The 14,757-nt window shown below is 36.3% G+C and overlaps 1 protein-coding gene across 1 annotated transcript in view; it reads left to right on the top strand.

The window, feature by feature from the left end:
• The window catches only part of EML5 (EMAP like 5), a 197,929-nt gene that overhangs the window by 18,738 nt on the left and 164,434 nt on the right, over window positions 1-14,757 (top strand). Inside the window, exon 2 of the mRNA XM_047797659.1 lies at window positions 12,915-13,074. Coding sequence (XP_047653615.1) covers window positions 12,915-13,074 — 160 coding nt within the window. The remainder of the gene's footprint in view (window positions 1-12,914; window positions 13,075-14,757) is intronic.

The following is a 14,757-nucleotide window of genomic DNA, read 5'->3' as shown; positions in this document are numbered from 1 at the left end:
TGGCTATTTGGGGTCTTTTACCTTTCCATGTCAACTTTAGAATCAGTTTGTTGCTATCCATAAAATAACTTGCTGGGATTTTGATTGGAATTGCATTGTTGGTTGACAACCTTGAGAGTTCCCTGAGTGAAATTCAAAACTGGCCCCCATACATGGAGGGCAAGAATGGACTGAAGAAAGAAGCAAATCACTCCAGATTGGAAAGTGGCAGTTTTAATAAACTTAGATACCAGACATGTCTTCAGCAGCTATGAGACAAGTAGATCTCCACACCCACCTGCCAGAATCTTTAATTAAGAGTTTATATAGAGGCCTTAATTGGGTTCAGTTATGTATACAATCCATGTGGTCTCAGTAACACATTTCTCAAGGCTGTGTCCTTGAAGTGGCTTTTTGTATGATAACCACTGTGCAGAATGCACATACCAGGTACAGAGGAGGGTGTAAGGAGCCTCTCATTGCCTGGATCCAGTTCTCAAGTCAACTAGCAGTCATGTCCTCTCAGTGACTTCCTCCCACATGCAGATCAGACTGGGAACAACTGACATCTTGATGGTAGTGAGGCTTCCTATCCATGAATATAGAATATTTCTTTATTTAGTTCTTCTGTGATTTCATTCATCAGAGTTTTGTGGTTTTCCTCATATCGATTTAGCATCTATTTTGTTAGATTTATACTTAAGTATTTCAATTTGGGATACTGATGTAATGATATTGCAAAAGCAAAAACAGCAAAGAAAAAAGCATTTTATCTTTCAAATTACACTTACTCACTGTCAGTATATAGGAAAGTAGTTAATTTATGTATATTAATTGTATCCTGCAACATTGTTATAGTTACTTATTAGTTCCAGGAATTTTTTTTTTTTTTTTTTTTTTGCTGGTTCTTTTGGATTTTCTACATAGATTATCTTTTCATCTCCAAAGACTTTTTTTTTGCTTTTTAGGGCTACACCTTCGGCATATGGAGCTTCTCAGGCTAGGGGTCTAATCAGAGCTACAGCTGCCGGCCTACACCACTGCCATAGCAACACCAGATCTGAGCCACATCTTCGACCTACACCCCAGCTCACGGCAACGCTGGATCCTTAACCCACTGAGCAAGGGCAGGGGTCGAACCCGAAACCTCATGGTTCCTAGTCGGATTCGTTTCTGCTGCACCACAATGGGAACTCCCTGCAAAGACATTTTTTTTTGTCTTCCTTCCCAATCTGTATACCTTTTATTTCCTTTTTGTGAATTATTGAGTTAGCAAGGGCTTCCAGTACAATGTTGAGAAGGAGTGGTAAAGGGGAACTTACATGACTGGTACCTGGTCTTTGTGGGAAAGCTTAGAGTTTCAAACCATGAAGTATGATGTCACCTGTGGGTTTTTTGTAGCTATGCTTTATCAGATTGACACAGAGTTCTCCTGTATTCCTGGTTTCCTGAGAGTTTTTATCATAATAGGTGTTGGCATTTGTTCGATGCCTCTTCTGCATCTGTTGTTATGATCATATAGTGTTTAGCCAATTGATATGATGGATCTTATCAGCTGATTTTTAAAAATCATACCTGGGATAAATTCCACATAGTTGTAATATGTAATTCTTTTTATACTTTTTTTAGATCTAATTTGCAATTGTTTTGTTGAAGTTTTTTGTATCTGTGTGTGTGAGAGATTGATGTGTAGTTTTCTTGTGCTGTCTTTGGTTTTAGTATTAGAGTTATGCTGACCACATTAATGAGTTAGGAGGCATTCCCTCTGCTTCTGTCCTCTAAAAAGAGATCATAGAAAATTGGTATAATTTCTCCCTTAAGTGTTTGGTAGAACTTACCATCTGGGCTTGATGCTTTCTCTTTTGAAAGGTTATTAATTATGAGTCAACTTATTTAATAAATATAGGCCTATTCAAATCATTAATTTCTTCTTATGTGAGTTTTGGCAGATGGTGTCTGATACATGTATTCTTAAGTAATTAAGGTTGCGCTGTATATAAAATCTTGGATCCTGTGCCTTTTATTTAGCATTATAGCATAACTTTTTTCCAGTATTGTGAAAAATTCCCCATATACATCTTTAATTACCACATGAGAGTCCATCCATGCTGTGAGTGTACCATAATTATTTAACCATGTCTTAAATGTTGAACATTTAGGTAGCTTTCAAGTTTTTACTGCTTTAAATAATGATGTGGGAATAAAAAAAACTGTACATAAGGATTTTTTGTGCATTAAGGATTATTTCATTAATTTTTTTCTTTTAACACTAGCAGCTTCTTTGGAAATTCATCTACAAATATTGATTGAATACTTGCTGTGTGCTTATCATTGTTCATTGTGGCTAGAGTGTGGAAAATAGAAGTTGAGATTTAAGAAGCAAGTGATGGTATATCTTATAGAGCCTTGTAAGTACCATATTAGATAGTTTGAAGTTTATTCTAGTTGTAGTAGGAAGTTGTTGGGGGATTTTAACTAAGTGGAACATATTGTTTTAAAAAATAAAAAATAAGTCTGGCTATGTTAAGAAAGCCCTAAAGGGCAGTAATAGAGGAAGAAGGGCAGGTGGCTTAGATTAGGCTTGTAGCAGAGAAGACAGATGTGATGATAATGCCAATAGGACAGGATCATGGTATGTTTGTGATAAATAAGGAAGAGAAAAGTGGTGAGGATTAAATTTAGATTCTTAGTCTGAGCAGTTGAGTGCATAATGATGCCGTTTACTATGATAAGGAACGGATTAGATGGTAACTAAGGAAAAAAATTGTGGATCTATTAAATGTGAGTTGCTCGTAACATACCCATTGTTCTTCCCTGGAGAGATAGATTTGGGTGTTATCGCTGTATATGTGTATTTAAAGACATGGGATTGGATGAAATTATCTGGGAAAGGAAAGAAAGACAGCCAAGACACGGTCCTTGGACACTTTAACACTTAGTGGTTGGGTGTGGGAGATAGGGCCTAGCAAAGGAGGTGGAGAAGGATGGATTAATAGATTATGGAGTCAGGAAAGCCTAAAGAGGCAAGTGTTTCTAAAAAGGAAAGAGTAGTCATTTGTGTCAAATACTATGGAAAAGTGTTGGAAAATAAGGACATTAGATTTGATCATTAGATTTGATAAGGACATTAGATTTGATCATTAGATTTGACAGGATCACACATTACCTTGAAAAGAACTTTTTATGAAGAAGGAGTGGAAGCCTAATTGGAATATGTTGAGAAAGTAAGGGAGTGAAAAAGTTGAGACAACTCTTTTAAGGAGTTTAGCAGTGAATGGGGAGCAAAGAAAGTAAGAGTGATAGGTGAGGGGTTAAGGGAGTTTTGGGGTTTTTTTGGTTTTGTTTTTTTTTTTTTTCAGTAAGTATTGAATGCTAATGGGAATGATTCAGTAGTGAGGAAGCAATAATTCCAGAAAACATAGTCCTAGGAATAAAGTACTCGAAAGTAAAGGAAATGGGATCCAGAGCACAAGTGAAGAGTGTGTGGAATAGATAGCATTTTTTTCCATTTTACAAGAGGGAGATCAGAGTCTGCTGTAACAGTTGTAGTTAGGTTAGTGAATTTGTTGTGGACAAGGTGTCTCCTCTAGTTCCTTCTGTGTTGTTCATTGAGTACAAGGCAGGCTTCTCAGCTGCAAAGGAGGAGGTTGATGGCGGCGGGGGACTGTGGCCATGAGGAAGTTTGGAGGTTGAGCAAAAGAACACAAAATTTATCAGTGAAGTGTTTAAAAAGATTGTGTAATAGTATAAAAATGCATATTTATGGTTTGTGAGGATAATTTTTAAAAATGCTGATGCACAATTATATGTAAGAAGGGAAATATTTGAAGATAACCACCTCGAAGGAGACAGCCCCTTTTATTTTTATTTAATGTGTTACTACTTTATAGTTATGATAAATTTAGAGATTAAATGCTTACAGTAACTTAATATGTAATTGTGGGACCTGATGACAGTACTCTTACCTAATTAATTTCCAATATTCAGAAATAGTAATAGGAAAAGGAACTTAAATTTTAAAAAATCTTTTTAGAAATTCTGTGTTGTATGGGTTGAGGATCCAGGGGTTGGCACTGCAGTGGCTTGGGTCGCTGTTGTGGGGTGGATTCAGTCCCTTGCCTTGGAACTTCTGCATGTTGCAGACATAGCCCAAAAAAAAAGGACTCTTTTTTCCATGTATTTCAAATGATAGTGTCACAATATGGAAGGGTAGTCACCTAGTTAAATGTTTTAGGATAGGAATATGCCTTGAAATGTATACTTCTGTCATCTTTCTCACAAATCAGTCTGTGTTGTTGAGTTCCCTTATATGTTCAGCAGCATGTGGGATAAAACTTAATTATAAGATATTAAGTTGACTTCAAGAATATTAGAAAAACACTCATGCTTTCTTCCTCATTAAGGAAACCAGAGCTATCAGAAGAGAACTTTCAGATTCCACCCACCCATCAACAGTACATCAAGCTTCTTTCTCACATTGATCCTTCCACTTGTGCATAAGATCCCACCCTTTTTTGCCTGTTCCAGAAATTCTCCCTTTATCCTATATCAATATTTTTGATGATTTTTCTACCGGATGATTTGTGAGCATATAAATACGCTCAAAAGACAGTTTTTTTGACACATGATGTTAAAAACAACTGAGTATCCATATGGGGAATAAAATGAACCTTAATTATATTCACCATATGCAAAATTAAACTCGAATTGAGGTTTTTTTTTTTTTTTTTCCTGCTCCTGTGGCATATAGAAGTTCCCAGGCCGGGGATCAAACCTACACCACAGCAGTGACAACACCAGATCCTTAACCACTAGGCTACCAGGAAATTCAGATTTTGTTTTCTAAACATCGTTCTCTAATAAATAAAGAACTAGGGCTTCCTGGAGAAGTAGTTGACTACAGGCCTGGAACAGGAAAACTACTAGGTGAGCCTGGAATATTTTGTGGTGCAAGAAAGTAAGGAAGTGCAAAAAGAGATGGTGGCTTATTGAAAGAATAAGGGAGGAGTTCCCGTCGTGGCGCAGTGGTTAACGAATCCGACTAGGAACCATGAGGTTGCGGGTTCGGTCCCTGCCCTTGCTCAGTGGTTTAACAATCCGGCGTTGCCGTGAGCTGTGGTGTAGGTTGCAGATGCGGCTCGGATCCCGTGTTGCTGTGGCTCTGGCGTAGGCCGGTGGCTACAGCTCCAACTCAACCCCTGGCCTGGGAACCTCCATATGCCACGGGAGCGGCCCAAGAAATGGCAACAACAACAACAACAACAAAAAAGAAAAAGACAAAAAAAAGACAAAAAAAAAAGAAAGAATAAGGGAGCCCACCGGAAGGATCTCTTAAAGGCCAAAGATGGACCAATTTAGCTGAAAAAAAAGTAATCGTAGTATTGAGTTTTAACGCATAGAACAAAATAAGAGTTATCAGACAACTGACTTCAGGCCAAATATTGCCTGCCACCTATTTTTTTAACTTTTATTGGGAAATAGACACGACTATTTATTTTTGCAGCCTTTTTTTTCATTCTTATCCTTGTAAGGAGTCCTTTTAGGTCCCCTCCCCCACTTGCCTCAACCCGCTACAAAATTTTAATACCGCAGATATACTGTATATCAGTTTATGTACCTTATGTATGTCTGTGCTTTATACATTAAAAAAGACCTCTACACACACAAGGACCAATTTTTATCCTCTGAGAGGGGATACTGCTCCTAATGAGAATGCATGGTTTACAAATTATCTATGGTTGATTTGGTGGTATACAGCAGATTTGAGTAGTTGTGACAGAGATTATGTAGCCCTCAAAGCCTAAAATATTTACTGTCTTTCTCTTTACATAGAAAGTTTGTTGACCTTTGAGTCTAATAAATATCCATGAATTCAAGTTGATATAAATGAACAATGGCTTAAATAAATAAATAAGGAAGAAAAGATAGTTTTTCCTTATAGTAGAATTCCAATTAATAAGTGTAGAAGAAGAGAGGAAAATAAGATCACATTACGTGAATACTATAGTAGTAACTGTTTCAGGCAGTATCCACCAATAGATGTTGAAATTAGTGGGTGAAGGTTTGAGAAGAAAGAAAATTTGCATAGTCGCAAAGCATCTACCCTAAAATAAAAACTACAAAATTTTCCTTTACAGTGAAGAAACTGGAGTTCCTCTCGTGGCTTAGTGGGTTAAGAACCCAACATAGTGTCCATGAGGATGCAGTTCGATCCTTGGCCTCACTTAGTGGGTTAAAGGATCCGGCATTGCCTTGAGCTGTGGTGTAGGTTGCAGCTGCAGCTTGGATCTGGTTTTGCTGTGGCTGTGGCATAGGCTTGCAGCTGCAGCTCTGATTCCACCCTTAGCACAGGGAATTTCCATGTGCTGCAGGTGTGGTCCTAAAAAGAAGAAAACAAACACACACATACACACACACACACACACACAAAATACAGTGAAGAAACCTAGCAGGTGCCAATTTATGCAATTATCAAGGTAAACATCATCAGTAATAATACATATTGATATCCTAAACTCCTTGATATGGTGCACTAAGAAGAACAAATATAATTTTTATGGTACACTTGACAAAAATTCATAACTTCACTCCAGTCATGAAAAAAAAAATCTTATGAATCCAAACTGAGGGGCATTTTACAAAATAACTGATTAGAATTCTTCGAAAGTGTAATTTATGAAAGACAAGGAGAGTCTAAGAAACTGTACAGAGACTGGAAATGGCTAGTGAGAAATAACAATTAAATGCAGCCTGGAATCCTGGATAGGATTTTGGAACAGAAAAAAAAGATAGAAAAAACTGGTAAATTTTGAATAAAATTTGTAGTTTATTTAATGGTATTATACTAATATTTATTTTCTCTTCCTGATCACTGTTCGATGGCCTGGTAAGATGTTTATGTTAAGGAAATGGGATCAGGAATATGAGAACTTATTTAACTACTCTTGCAACTTTTTTTAAGGTCTAAAATTAGTCCAAAGTTAAGTTTCTTTAAAAAATTAAAATCTTTTTTTTTTTTTTTCAAGACGACACCTACAGCATATAGAAGTTCCCAGGCTAGGCATCGAATTGGAGTTGCAGACCTGTGCCACAGCCATGGCAACTTGGGATCCAAGCTGCATCTGCAGCCTGAGATGCAACTTGAGACAGTGCCCACTGAGTGAGGCCAGGGATTGAACCTGCATCCTCATGGATACTAGTCGGGTTCTTAACCAGGTTCTCCCTAAAACCTTTTTTTTTTTTAATGGTAGAGATACTATTCAGAAAATGAAAAGACAATCCACAAACTAGGAAAACACATTTACACTTTATAAAACAGTTCTATCTAAAATATATCAAGAACTCCTACAGTTGTAATAATGTATTGACCCCTAACCACCTCACACCAGTCAGAATGGCCATCATTAATAAGACCACAAATAACAAATGCTGGAGGGGGTGTAGAGAAAAGTGACCCCTCCTGCACTGTTGGTGGGAATGTAAGCTGGTACAACCACTATGGAGAACAGTATGGAGGTACCTTAGAAAACTATAGGTAGAACTACCATGTGACCCATCAGTCCCACTCTTGGTCATATATCTGGACAAAACTTTCCTTGAAAAAGATACATGCACCTGCATGTTCATTGCAGCACTATTCACAATAGCTAAGACATGGAAACAACCCAAATGTCCATGACAGATGATTGGATTAGGAAGATGTGTATATACACAATGGAATACTACTCAGCCATTAAAAAAGAACAAAATAATGCCATTTGCAGCAACATGGATGGAACTAGAGGCTCTCATACTGAGTGAAGTAAGTCAGAAAGAGAAAGACAAATACCATATGATATCACTTATATATGGAATCTAATATATGGCACAGATGGACCTTTCCACAGAAAAGAAAATCATGGACTTGGAGAATAGACTTGTGGTTGCCAAGGGGGAAGTGGAAGGAGTGGGATGGATTGGAAGCTGGAGGTTAACAGATGGAGACTATTGCCTTTGGAATGGATTAGCAATGAGATCCTGCTGTGTGGCACTGGGAACTATGTCTAGTCACTTATGATGGAGCATGATAATGTGCGAAAATAGAATGTGTATGTGTATGGGTAACTGAGTCACCATGCTGTACAGTAAAAAAATAATAATGTATTGGGGAAATAAAAAATTATATATATATGTGTGTGTGTATATATATATATATATATATACACACACACATATATATATATAGACACCTAACCAATTAAAAAAATTGACAAAGTGCTTTTTTTTCCTAGAGGCAGACCCTTTAAAGGAAGTACATGACAGTGTGCAGAGGCCCATATTCTGGACTTCATAGTCATACACACTGAAGAGGGGCCTCTGAGAAATGGGGAATGTGGGGAATTTATGGAGAGCAAAGAGCTCAGGAAGGGGATCTCCTCAAGCTATACTTGATGTTCCACGCACACTCGTATGCTGCATATGGTTGGAACTGACTGGAAATGGCATATCAAAGTCTTTGAGAACTAAATTAAAATCATCCATATTTCAGATTAGCCCCTGTGGGGTGTACATGTGGTAGTAGGCAAAGGCTTTAACAACTGAATAAAGATTGGAACCACAGAAGGAGAGTTGGGACATGTGCCCCGAAGCTAACTAATCTGCTTGCCTGCTGAAACAAAGATGCAAAAATCAACATTTTCTAGAGGATTTTAATGGGGCCCAGAGTTTATAAACTAATATTCAAAATGGCCAGGGTATGAACCACAATTACCAAACAAGGAATTAGGAAAATCTTAACAACTTAGAAAAGACAATAGTTGTCAGCCCCAACATGATTTAAATGTTGGAATTATTAAGTAATTTATAGCAATTGTTATAACTACATGCAGTGAAGGAAAGGATAATGCTCATGAAACAAATGAAATAAGTTCTCAGCAAGAGACAGAAGCTGTAAAAAATGGAATATTTAGAATGGAAACATTCAAAATTGGAAATACTTTCCTAGTAGACTCAATATCTGAGTCTGTGTAGTAGCCCAATTACCCCCTCCCCTGATATAGATTCTCTAATCCCTGGAATTTGTGAATATATTATTATATGACAAAAATGACTTTGAAGATATAATTAAGGTATGGATCTTAAGAGAGTGTCCTAGATTATCAGATGGGCCCAGTCTAATCAGGTGAGATTAAAAACAACTTTTCTAACTGGAGTTAGAAAAAATGCAGCAGAAGTCAGAAAGATTCAAAGCTTGAGAAGGATTCATTGTGCCATTGCTGGTTTGAAAATGGAGGTGACAGCATTATGAGAAATAAAGGTGGCCTTAGGAAAATGAGAAGTTCCCAACTGACAGCCTGCAGGAAAACACAACCCTCGGTCCTTTTTCCACAGGCAACTGAATTCAGCTAACATTCTGAATAAACCTGGAAGCTAATTTATCCTCTAAGACTTCAGAAAGAGATGAAGTAGTGTTGATAGCTTGATTTTGGCCTTGTAAGACTCTAAGCAGAGGACTCAGCTGAGCCTTACTGTAACTGGATTTCTGCCTTGCAGAACTACAAGAGGACAAATTTGTGTTGTGTTAAGGTGCTAAATTTGTGTTAATGTCACAACAGCATTGAAAACTAGTTGAGCCTGGGATATATTTTTACCTTTTTCACAAACTAATAAGTTAGACTTTTATTGTTTCTTGGATTGGCAGAGACATGAAATTCCTGCGTTAGAGATAAAGGACTTTATTGCTTAGAGTGTAGTAAACAGCATAAGTCAATAATAACAGAATATACATTCTTTCTAGTACCTTTAGGACACTTATCAATATCGTTCATATCCTATAGAACAAACCTAAACGAAGTTAAATGAATTGAAATCATACAAAATATGTTCTCTGAACATAATAAAAGCAAACTAAAAAATCACTGAATAGAAGGAAAATCAGAAAATATTTTGAATTAGAAGAAAATGAAAAAAGAAAAATTTGAAATTCAGCTAAAGCATTATTTCAAGAGAAATTTGTAGCGTTAAATGCATATGCTTGAAAAGATGAAAGGTCTCAGATCAGTGATCTTTTACCTTAGAACTAGAGAAAGAAGAGCAAACTAAACCCAAAAGCAAACAGAAAGAAAGAAATAATAAAGAGCAGAAATCAATAAAAACAGCAAAACAATAGGAAAAAAATCAAACCAAAAGTTAGTTCTTCAAAAAGATTAAATTGATAAATTTCTAGCTAAAATGACCAAGAACAGAAGGAAGACAGATATTTCCAGTATTCATCAGACTATCACAGCAGATCCAGAAACAATCAAAAGGATAATAAGGGAATATAATAACAGCTCTATGCATAGACACTTGGCAATTTGAATGGAATGGACTATTCCCTTGAAACATACAAACTAGCAAAACTCATCAAGCAGAAATAGGTAACATGAAAAACTCTATGTTTGTTAAAGTAATTGGATTTGTAGTTAAAAATTTTAAAAAACAAACAGAAAACTTCAGATAATTTCACTGGTAATTTTGCCAAACATTTAAAGAATAATACCAGTTCCGTATAATTTCTTACAAAAAATAGAAGGAAATACTTCTCAACATGTTTTGTGAGACTGGTATTAATTCAGTACATAATTTAGACAAAGACATTAGAAGAAAAGGAAATTACAGGCCACTGTCCTTCATTGACATAGATGTAAAAATTCTCAACAAAATAAGCTAATAAGCAAATGAAATCCATTCATAGAATAATAGATCATGTCCAAATGAAGTTCATTCCAGGAATACAAGGCCAGTTCAGGATTAGAAAATTAATATAATTCACTGTATTAACACACTAAAGAAGGAAAATTATATGATCATCTAAGTAGATTCAGGAAAAGAATATAACAAAATTCAGCATCTGTTCATGTTTTTTTAAATGCTTAGTAAACTTGAGAGCCACTTTCTTAACTATAACAGCATCTGTTTAAAAAAAACAAAACCTATAGTTAATATCATGTTTAATGGCGAGAGACTGCATGTTTTCCTTGCAAGATCAGGAAGAGGGATGTCCTCCCTTACCACTCCTAATTCAGCATTGTACTGGAAGTTCTAGCCAGTGCAATAAGGCAAGAAATACAGATAAAATACTTAGAGGAAAGGAAGGAATTAATTGCCTCTAAGTAACATTATTGCTTATAGAGGAAATTCCAAATAATCTACCAAACATACACACAGACTTCCTAAAACTAATAAATGAATTTAGCAAGGTTGTGGGATCCAGGGTCAACACACATAAGTCAGATTCTACATACTAGCAATGAACAACTAGAAACTGAAATTTAAAACAATACCATTTATAACAACTAAAAAAAAAGAAAAAAGAAAAAGAAAAAACGAAGCTAAAAAAGAGCAAAGAAGACCTAAATAACAGAGGGATACATCATGTTTATGGATTGGAGGACTCGATATAGTTAAGATGTCAATTCTCAAATTGATCTGTAGATTTAATTCAATCTCAGTCACAATCCCAACAGGATACTTTGAATATCTCTGACCTATTGTATGTGGACTTAAACTATGAGGACCTTTGTGTTTTTCCTCCCTGATTTCTAAGTTTGGGAATATTTTTCTCACACTACTTACTTTTCAATATATTTGCTTTTTATAGATGAGAAAATAAAGCTAAGTAATTTACCCAGAAGCCTGTGAGAAAAGCCCAAGTTCTGAACCTAGGTTTGTCTGATTTCAAAAGTTGTGGATTGTTTGTTTTTTTTTTTTCCCCCTCATTTTATCGGAGTTCCTGTCGTGGCTCAGTGGTTAATGAATCCAACTAGGAACCACGAGGTTTCGGGTTTGATTCCTGGCCTTGCTCAGTGTGTTAAGGATCCGGTGTTGCCGTGAGCTGTGGTGTAGGTCACAGATGCGTGCGGCTCAGATCCCGCATTGCTATGGCTCTGGCATAGACCGGCAGCTACAGCTCTGATTACACCCCTAACCTGGGAACTTCCATATGCCGTGGGAGTGGCCCTAGAAAAAGGCAAAAAGACCCCCCCCCCAAAAAAAAAAAAGTTGTGTTTTTTTTCCTTCTTTCTTTTCTTTTTTTCTTTTTTCTTTTTTCTTTTTTTTCTTTTTAGGCTGCAACTGCAGCATATGTAAGTTCCCAGGCTAGGGGTGGAGTCAGAGCTGTGGCTACCAGCCACAGCAGCAATGTGGGCTCCAAGCTGGGTCTGAGACCTACATCACAGCTCACAGTAACACTGTATCCTTAACCCATTGAGCAAGGCCAGGGGTCGAACCTGCATCCTCATAGATACAGTCGGGTTCGTTACTGCCACAAGGGGAACTCCCAGGATTTTCTATATGAGATCATGTCATTTGCAAGCAGAGATAGTTTTACTTCGCCTTTATTTCTTTTCCTTGCCTAATTGTCCTAGCAAAAATATATAGTATGATATTGAATTTTTTTGTTTGTTTGTTTTTTTGCCTTTTCTGGGGCCCCTCCCGCAGCATATGGAGGTTCCCAAGCTAGGGGTCTAATCAGAGCTGTAGCTGCTGGCCTATGCCAGAGCCACAGCAACTTGGGATCCAAGCCGTGTCTGCGACCTACACCACAGCTCATGGCAACGCCAGATCCTTAACCCACTGAGCAAGACCAGGGTTCGAACCCAGAACCTCATGGTTCCTAGTTGGATTCGTTAACCACTGAGCCACAGCAGGAACTCCAATGGAAGTTACTTTAAATCCAAAGTAACTTAAATGGATAAATATTTGAAGTCTAATTTTTACATTGGTATGAAAATTCTATAAGCAATTTTTAATCTGTTTGTTGGAATTTCCTTGTGGCACAGTGGATTAAGGATCTGGCATTGTCACTGCAATGGCTTGGGTTGCTGCTGTGGTACAGGTTCTGTTCCTGGCCTGGGAACTTTTGTATGCTGTGAGTGCAGCCAAAAAAAAAAAAAATCTCTTTATTTATTTTTCAGCCTTGCATTGCATCCTGAACGAGTATTGGTAGCAACAGGACAAGTTGGGAAAGAGCCTTATATCTGTGTTTGGGATTCATACACTCTGCAGACCGTATCAGTTCTAAAGGATGTTCATACACATGGTATAGCCTGCTTAGCATTCGACTTAGATGGACAGGTATGTGATGATTTTTTTCTCTTTCTAACCTATAGTGTTTAATGTGAACTATAAGAAATTATTATAAATCTATAAATATTAAATTAGAAAGCAATTGATGGAAAGAATTAGTTCAAGGTGGAAGTGGGTAGATGGGGTGAGTGGTAGATGTAAATAAGAAAAAGAATAATAAGGTTTTTTTATCATTGTATCCAGAACTTCTCAGCTAAATTAATTCTGTGAAAGCCAAATGATTCTGTCTCAGTAGAATATTTCTTGGTTGTTCTGGAAAATTTTACATACAGCGCCTTTCCAGGTAGTACATATTGATAGGAAAGATGGAAGATATTTTAAGAAAAAGAAGTTTCTCTAAGTAGAGCTGTGTATGTTTTAATTTTCAGTTATTTTAAAAGTTTCTATTAAAATTACATTTTTAAATGAAAATAGTGAAGCAGTCTTATAAGCTATTTCTATATAAAATCAAAGTTTATAACAAAAGATATAAACAAATCAATTCCCAAATTATTATTTACTTCTATTGATTGATTTTTTTAAAAAAATTAAGCCAAGAGCTCTTTTGTGGTGCTTTCATTGAACTCGTTATACCTAAAACACATTTAAGAAGTGGTAAGAAGTTGGATTTTGCAGATGTAGTTAATTTATAGTTTTTGAAAGTTTTACATGAAAATTAGACTTTAAAAAACTTTTAGAAAAATTTTAGTTACCTGCTTACTTTTCATTCTTAAAAATGATTTTGTAGATTGGTATTTTATAGGAACAGATTACATTTTGGTCTAGTTACTTGAAAATGATATCCAGTAGATGTTTTGTTTATATCTCTGAGGAACAGTTTCTCTGAGTAGCATAGATTAATATGACTTTGTGTTAAGAGTCTGGTAAGAGCTCTGTTAAGATTTAACTAAGCCCTTTTATTTGGGGGGAAATGTGCTTTTGGGTTTAGAATCACTGTAGCAGTGATTGGCAATTCTAGAACCTTAATTTGTGTTCTATATTTGCTGTTATTTTTCAAGTCCCTTAATGTCCTCATATCAGAATTTCATTTTCTTTTTTAAAAGGAAGAGAATAATATCTTATTTCATAGGAGATTATATTTTATGAAACAAACCAACAAAGTTGTTTTTAAAAATCATTTACCAAAAGGTATTATGATATCCAAGGTGTTTTAACTATAAATGTCTATATACTTTAAATATAGGTGTTTTGTTCTATTTTATTTTATTTATTTATTTATTTGCTTTTTAGGGCTGTGGGTGTGGCATATGGAAATTCCAAGGCTAGGGGTCAAATTGGAGGTACAGCTGCCACCCTACACCACAACCACAGCAATACCAGATCTGAGCTGCGTCTGCAACCTACACCACAGCTCATTGCAATGCTGGATCCTTAACCCATTGAGTGGGGCCAGGGATTTAACCTGCATCCTCATGGATACTAGTTGGGCTTGTTTCCACTGAGCCACAACAGGAACTCCTAGATGTTTTATTCTTAATTTTAAAATTGCCCTTTCTAAATGTAATGTATTGCATTGCTGCGGAATTTCTCTTATATATACAAGAAGAAATCATGCCCACAGCTTTTACTAGTTGAAATATTTTAATGTTGCCTACTTTAAACAATTTATAAGGAAAGTCTTGGGTACATGAGTTTTATTATCACAGGTCTTCATGAGAATGTGTTTCTTTA

This window comes from Phacochoerus africanus, chromosome 9 (genome assembly GCF_016906955.1).
Source record: "Phacochoerus africanus isolate WHEZ1 chromosome 9, ROS_Pafr_v1, whole genome shotgun sequence".
In the NCBI taxonomy this organism is placed as follows: Eukaryota; Metazoa; Chordata; class Mammalia; order Artiodactyla; family Suidae; genus Phacochoerus; species Phacochoerus africanus.
Note: the sequence above shows the minus strand (reverse complement) of the source record. Positions and strands in the feature narration are given on the sequence as shown.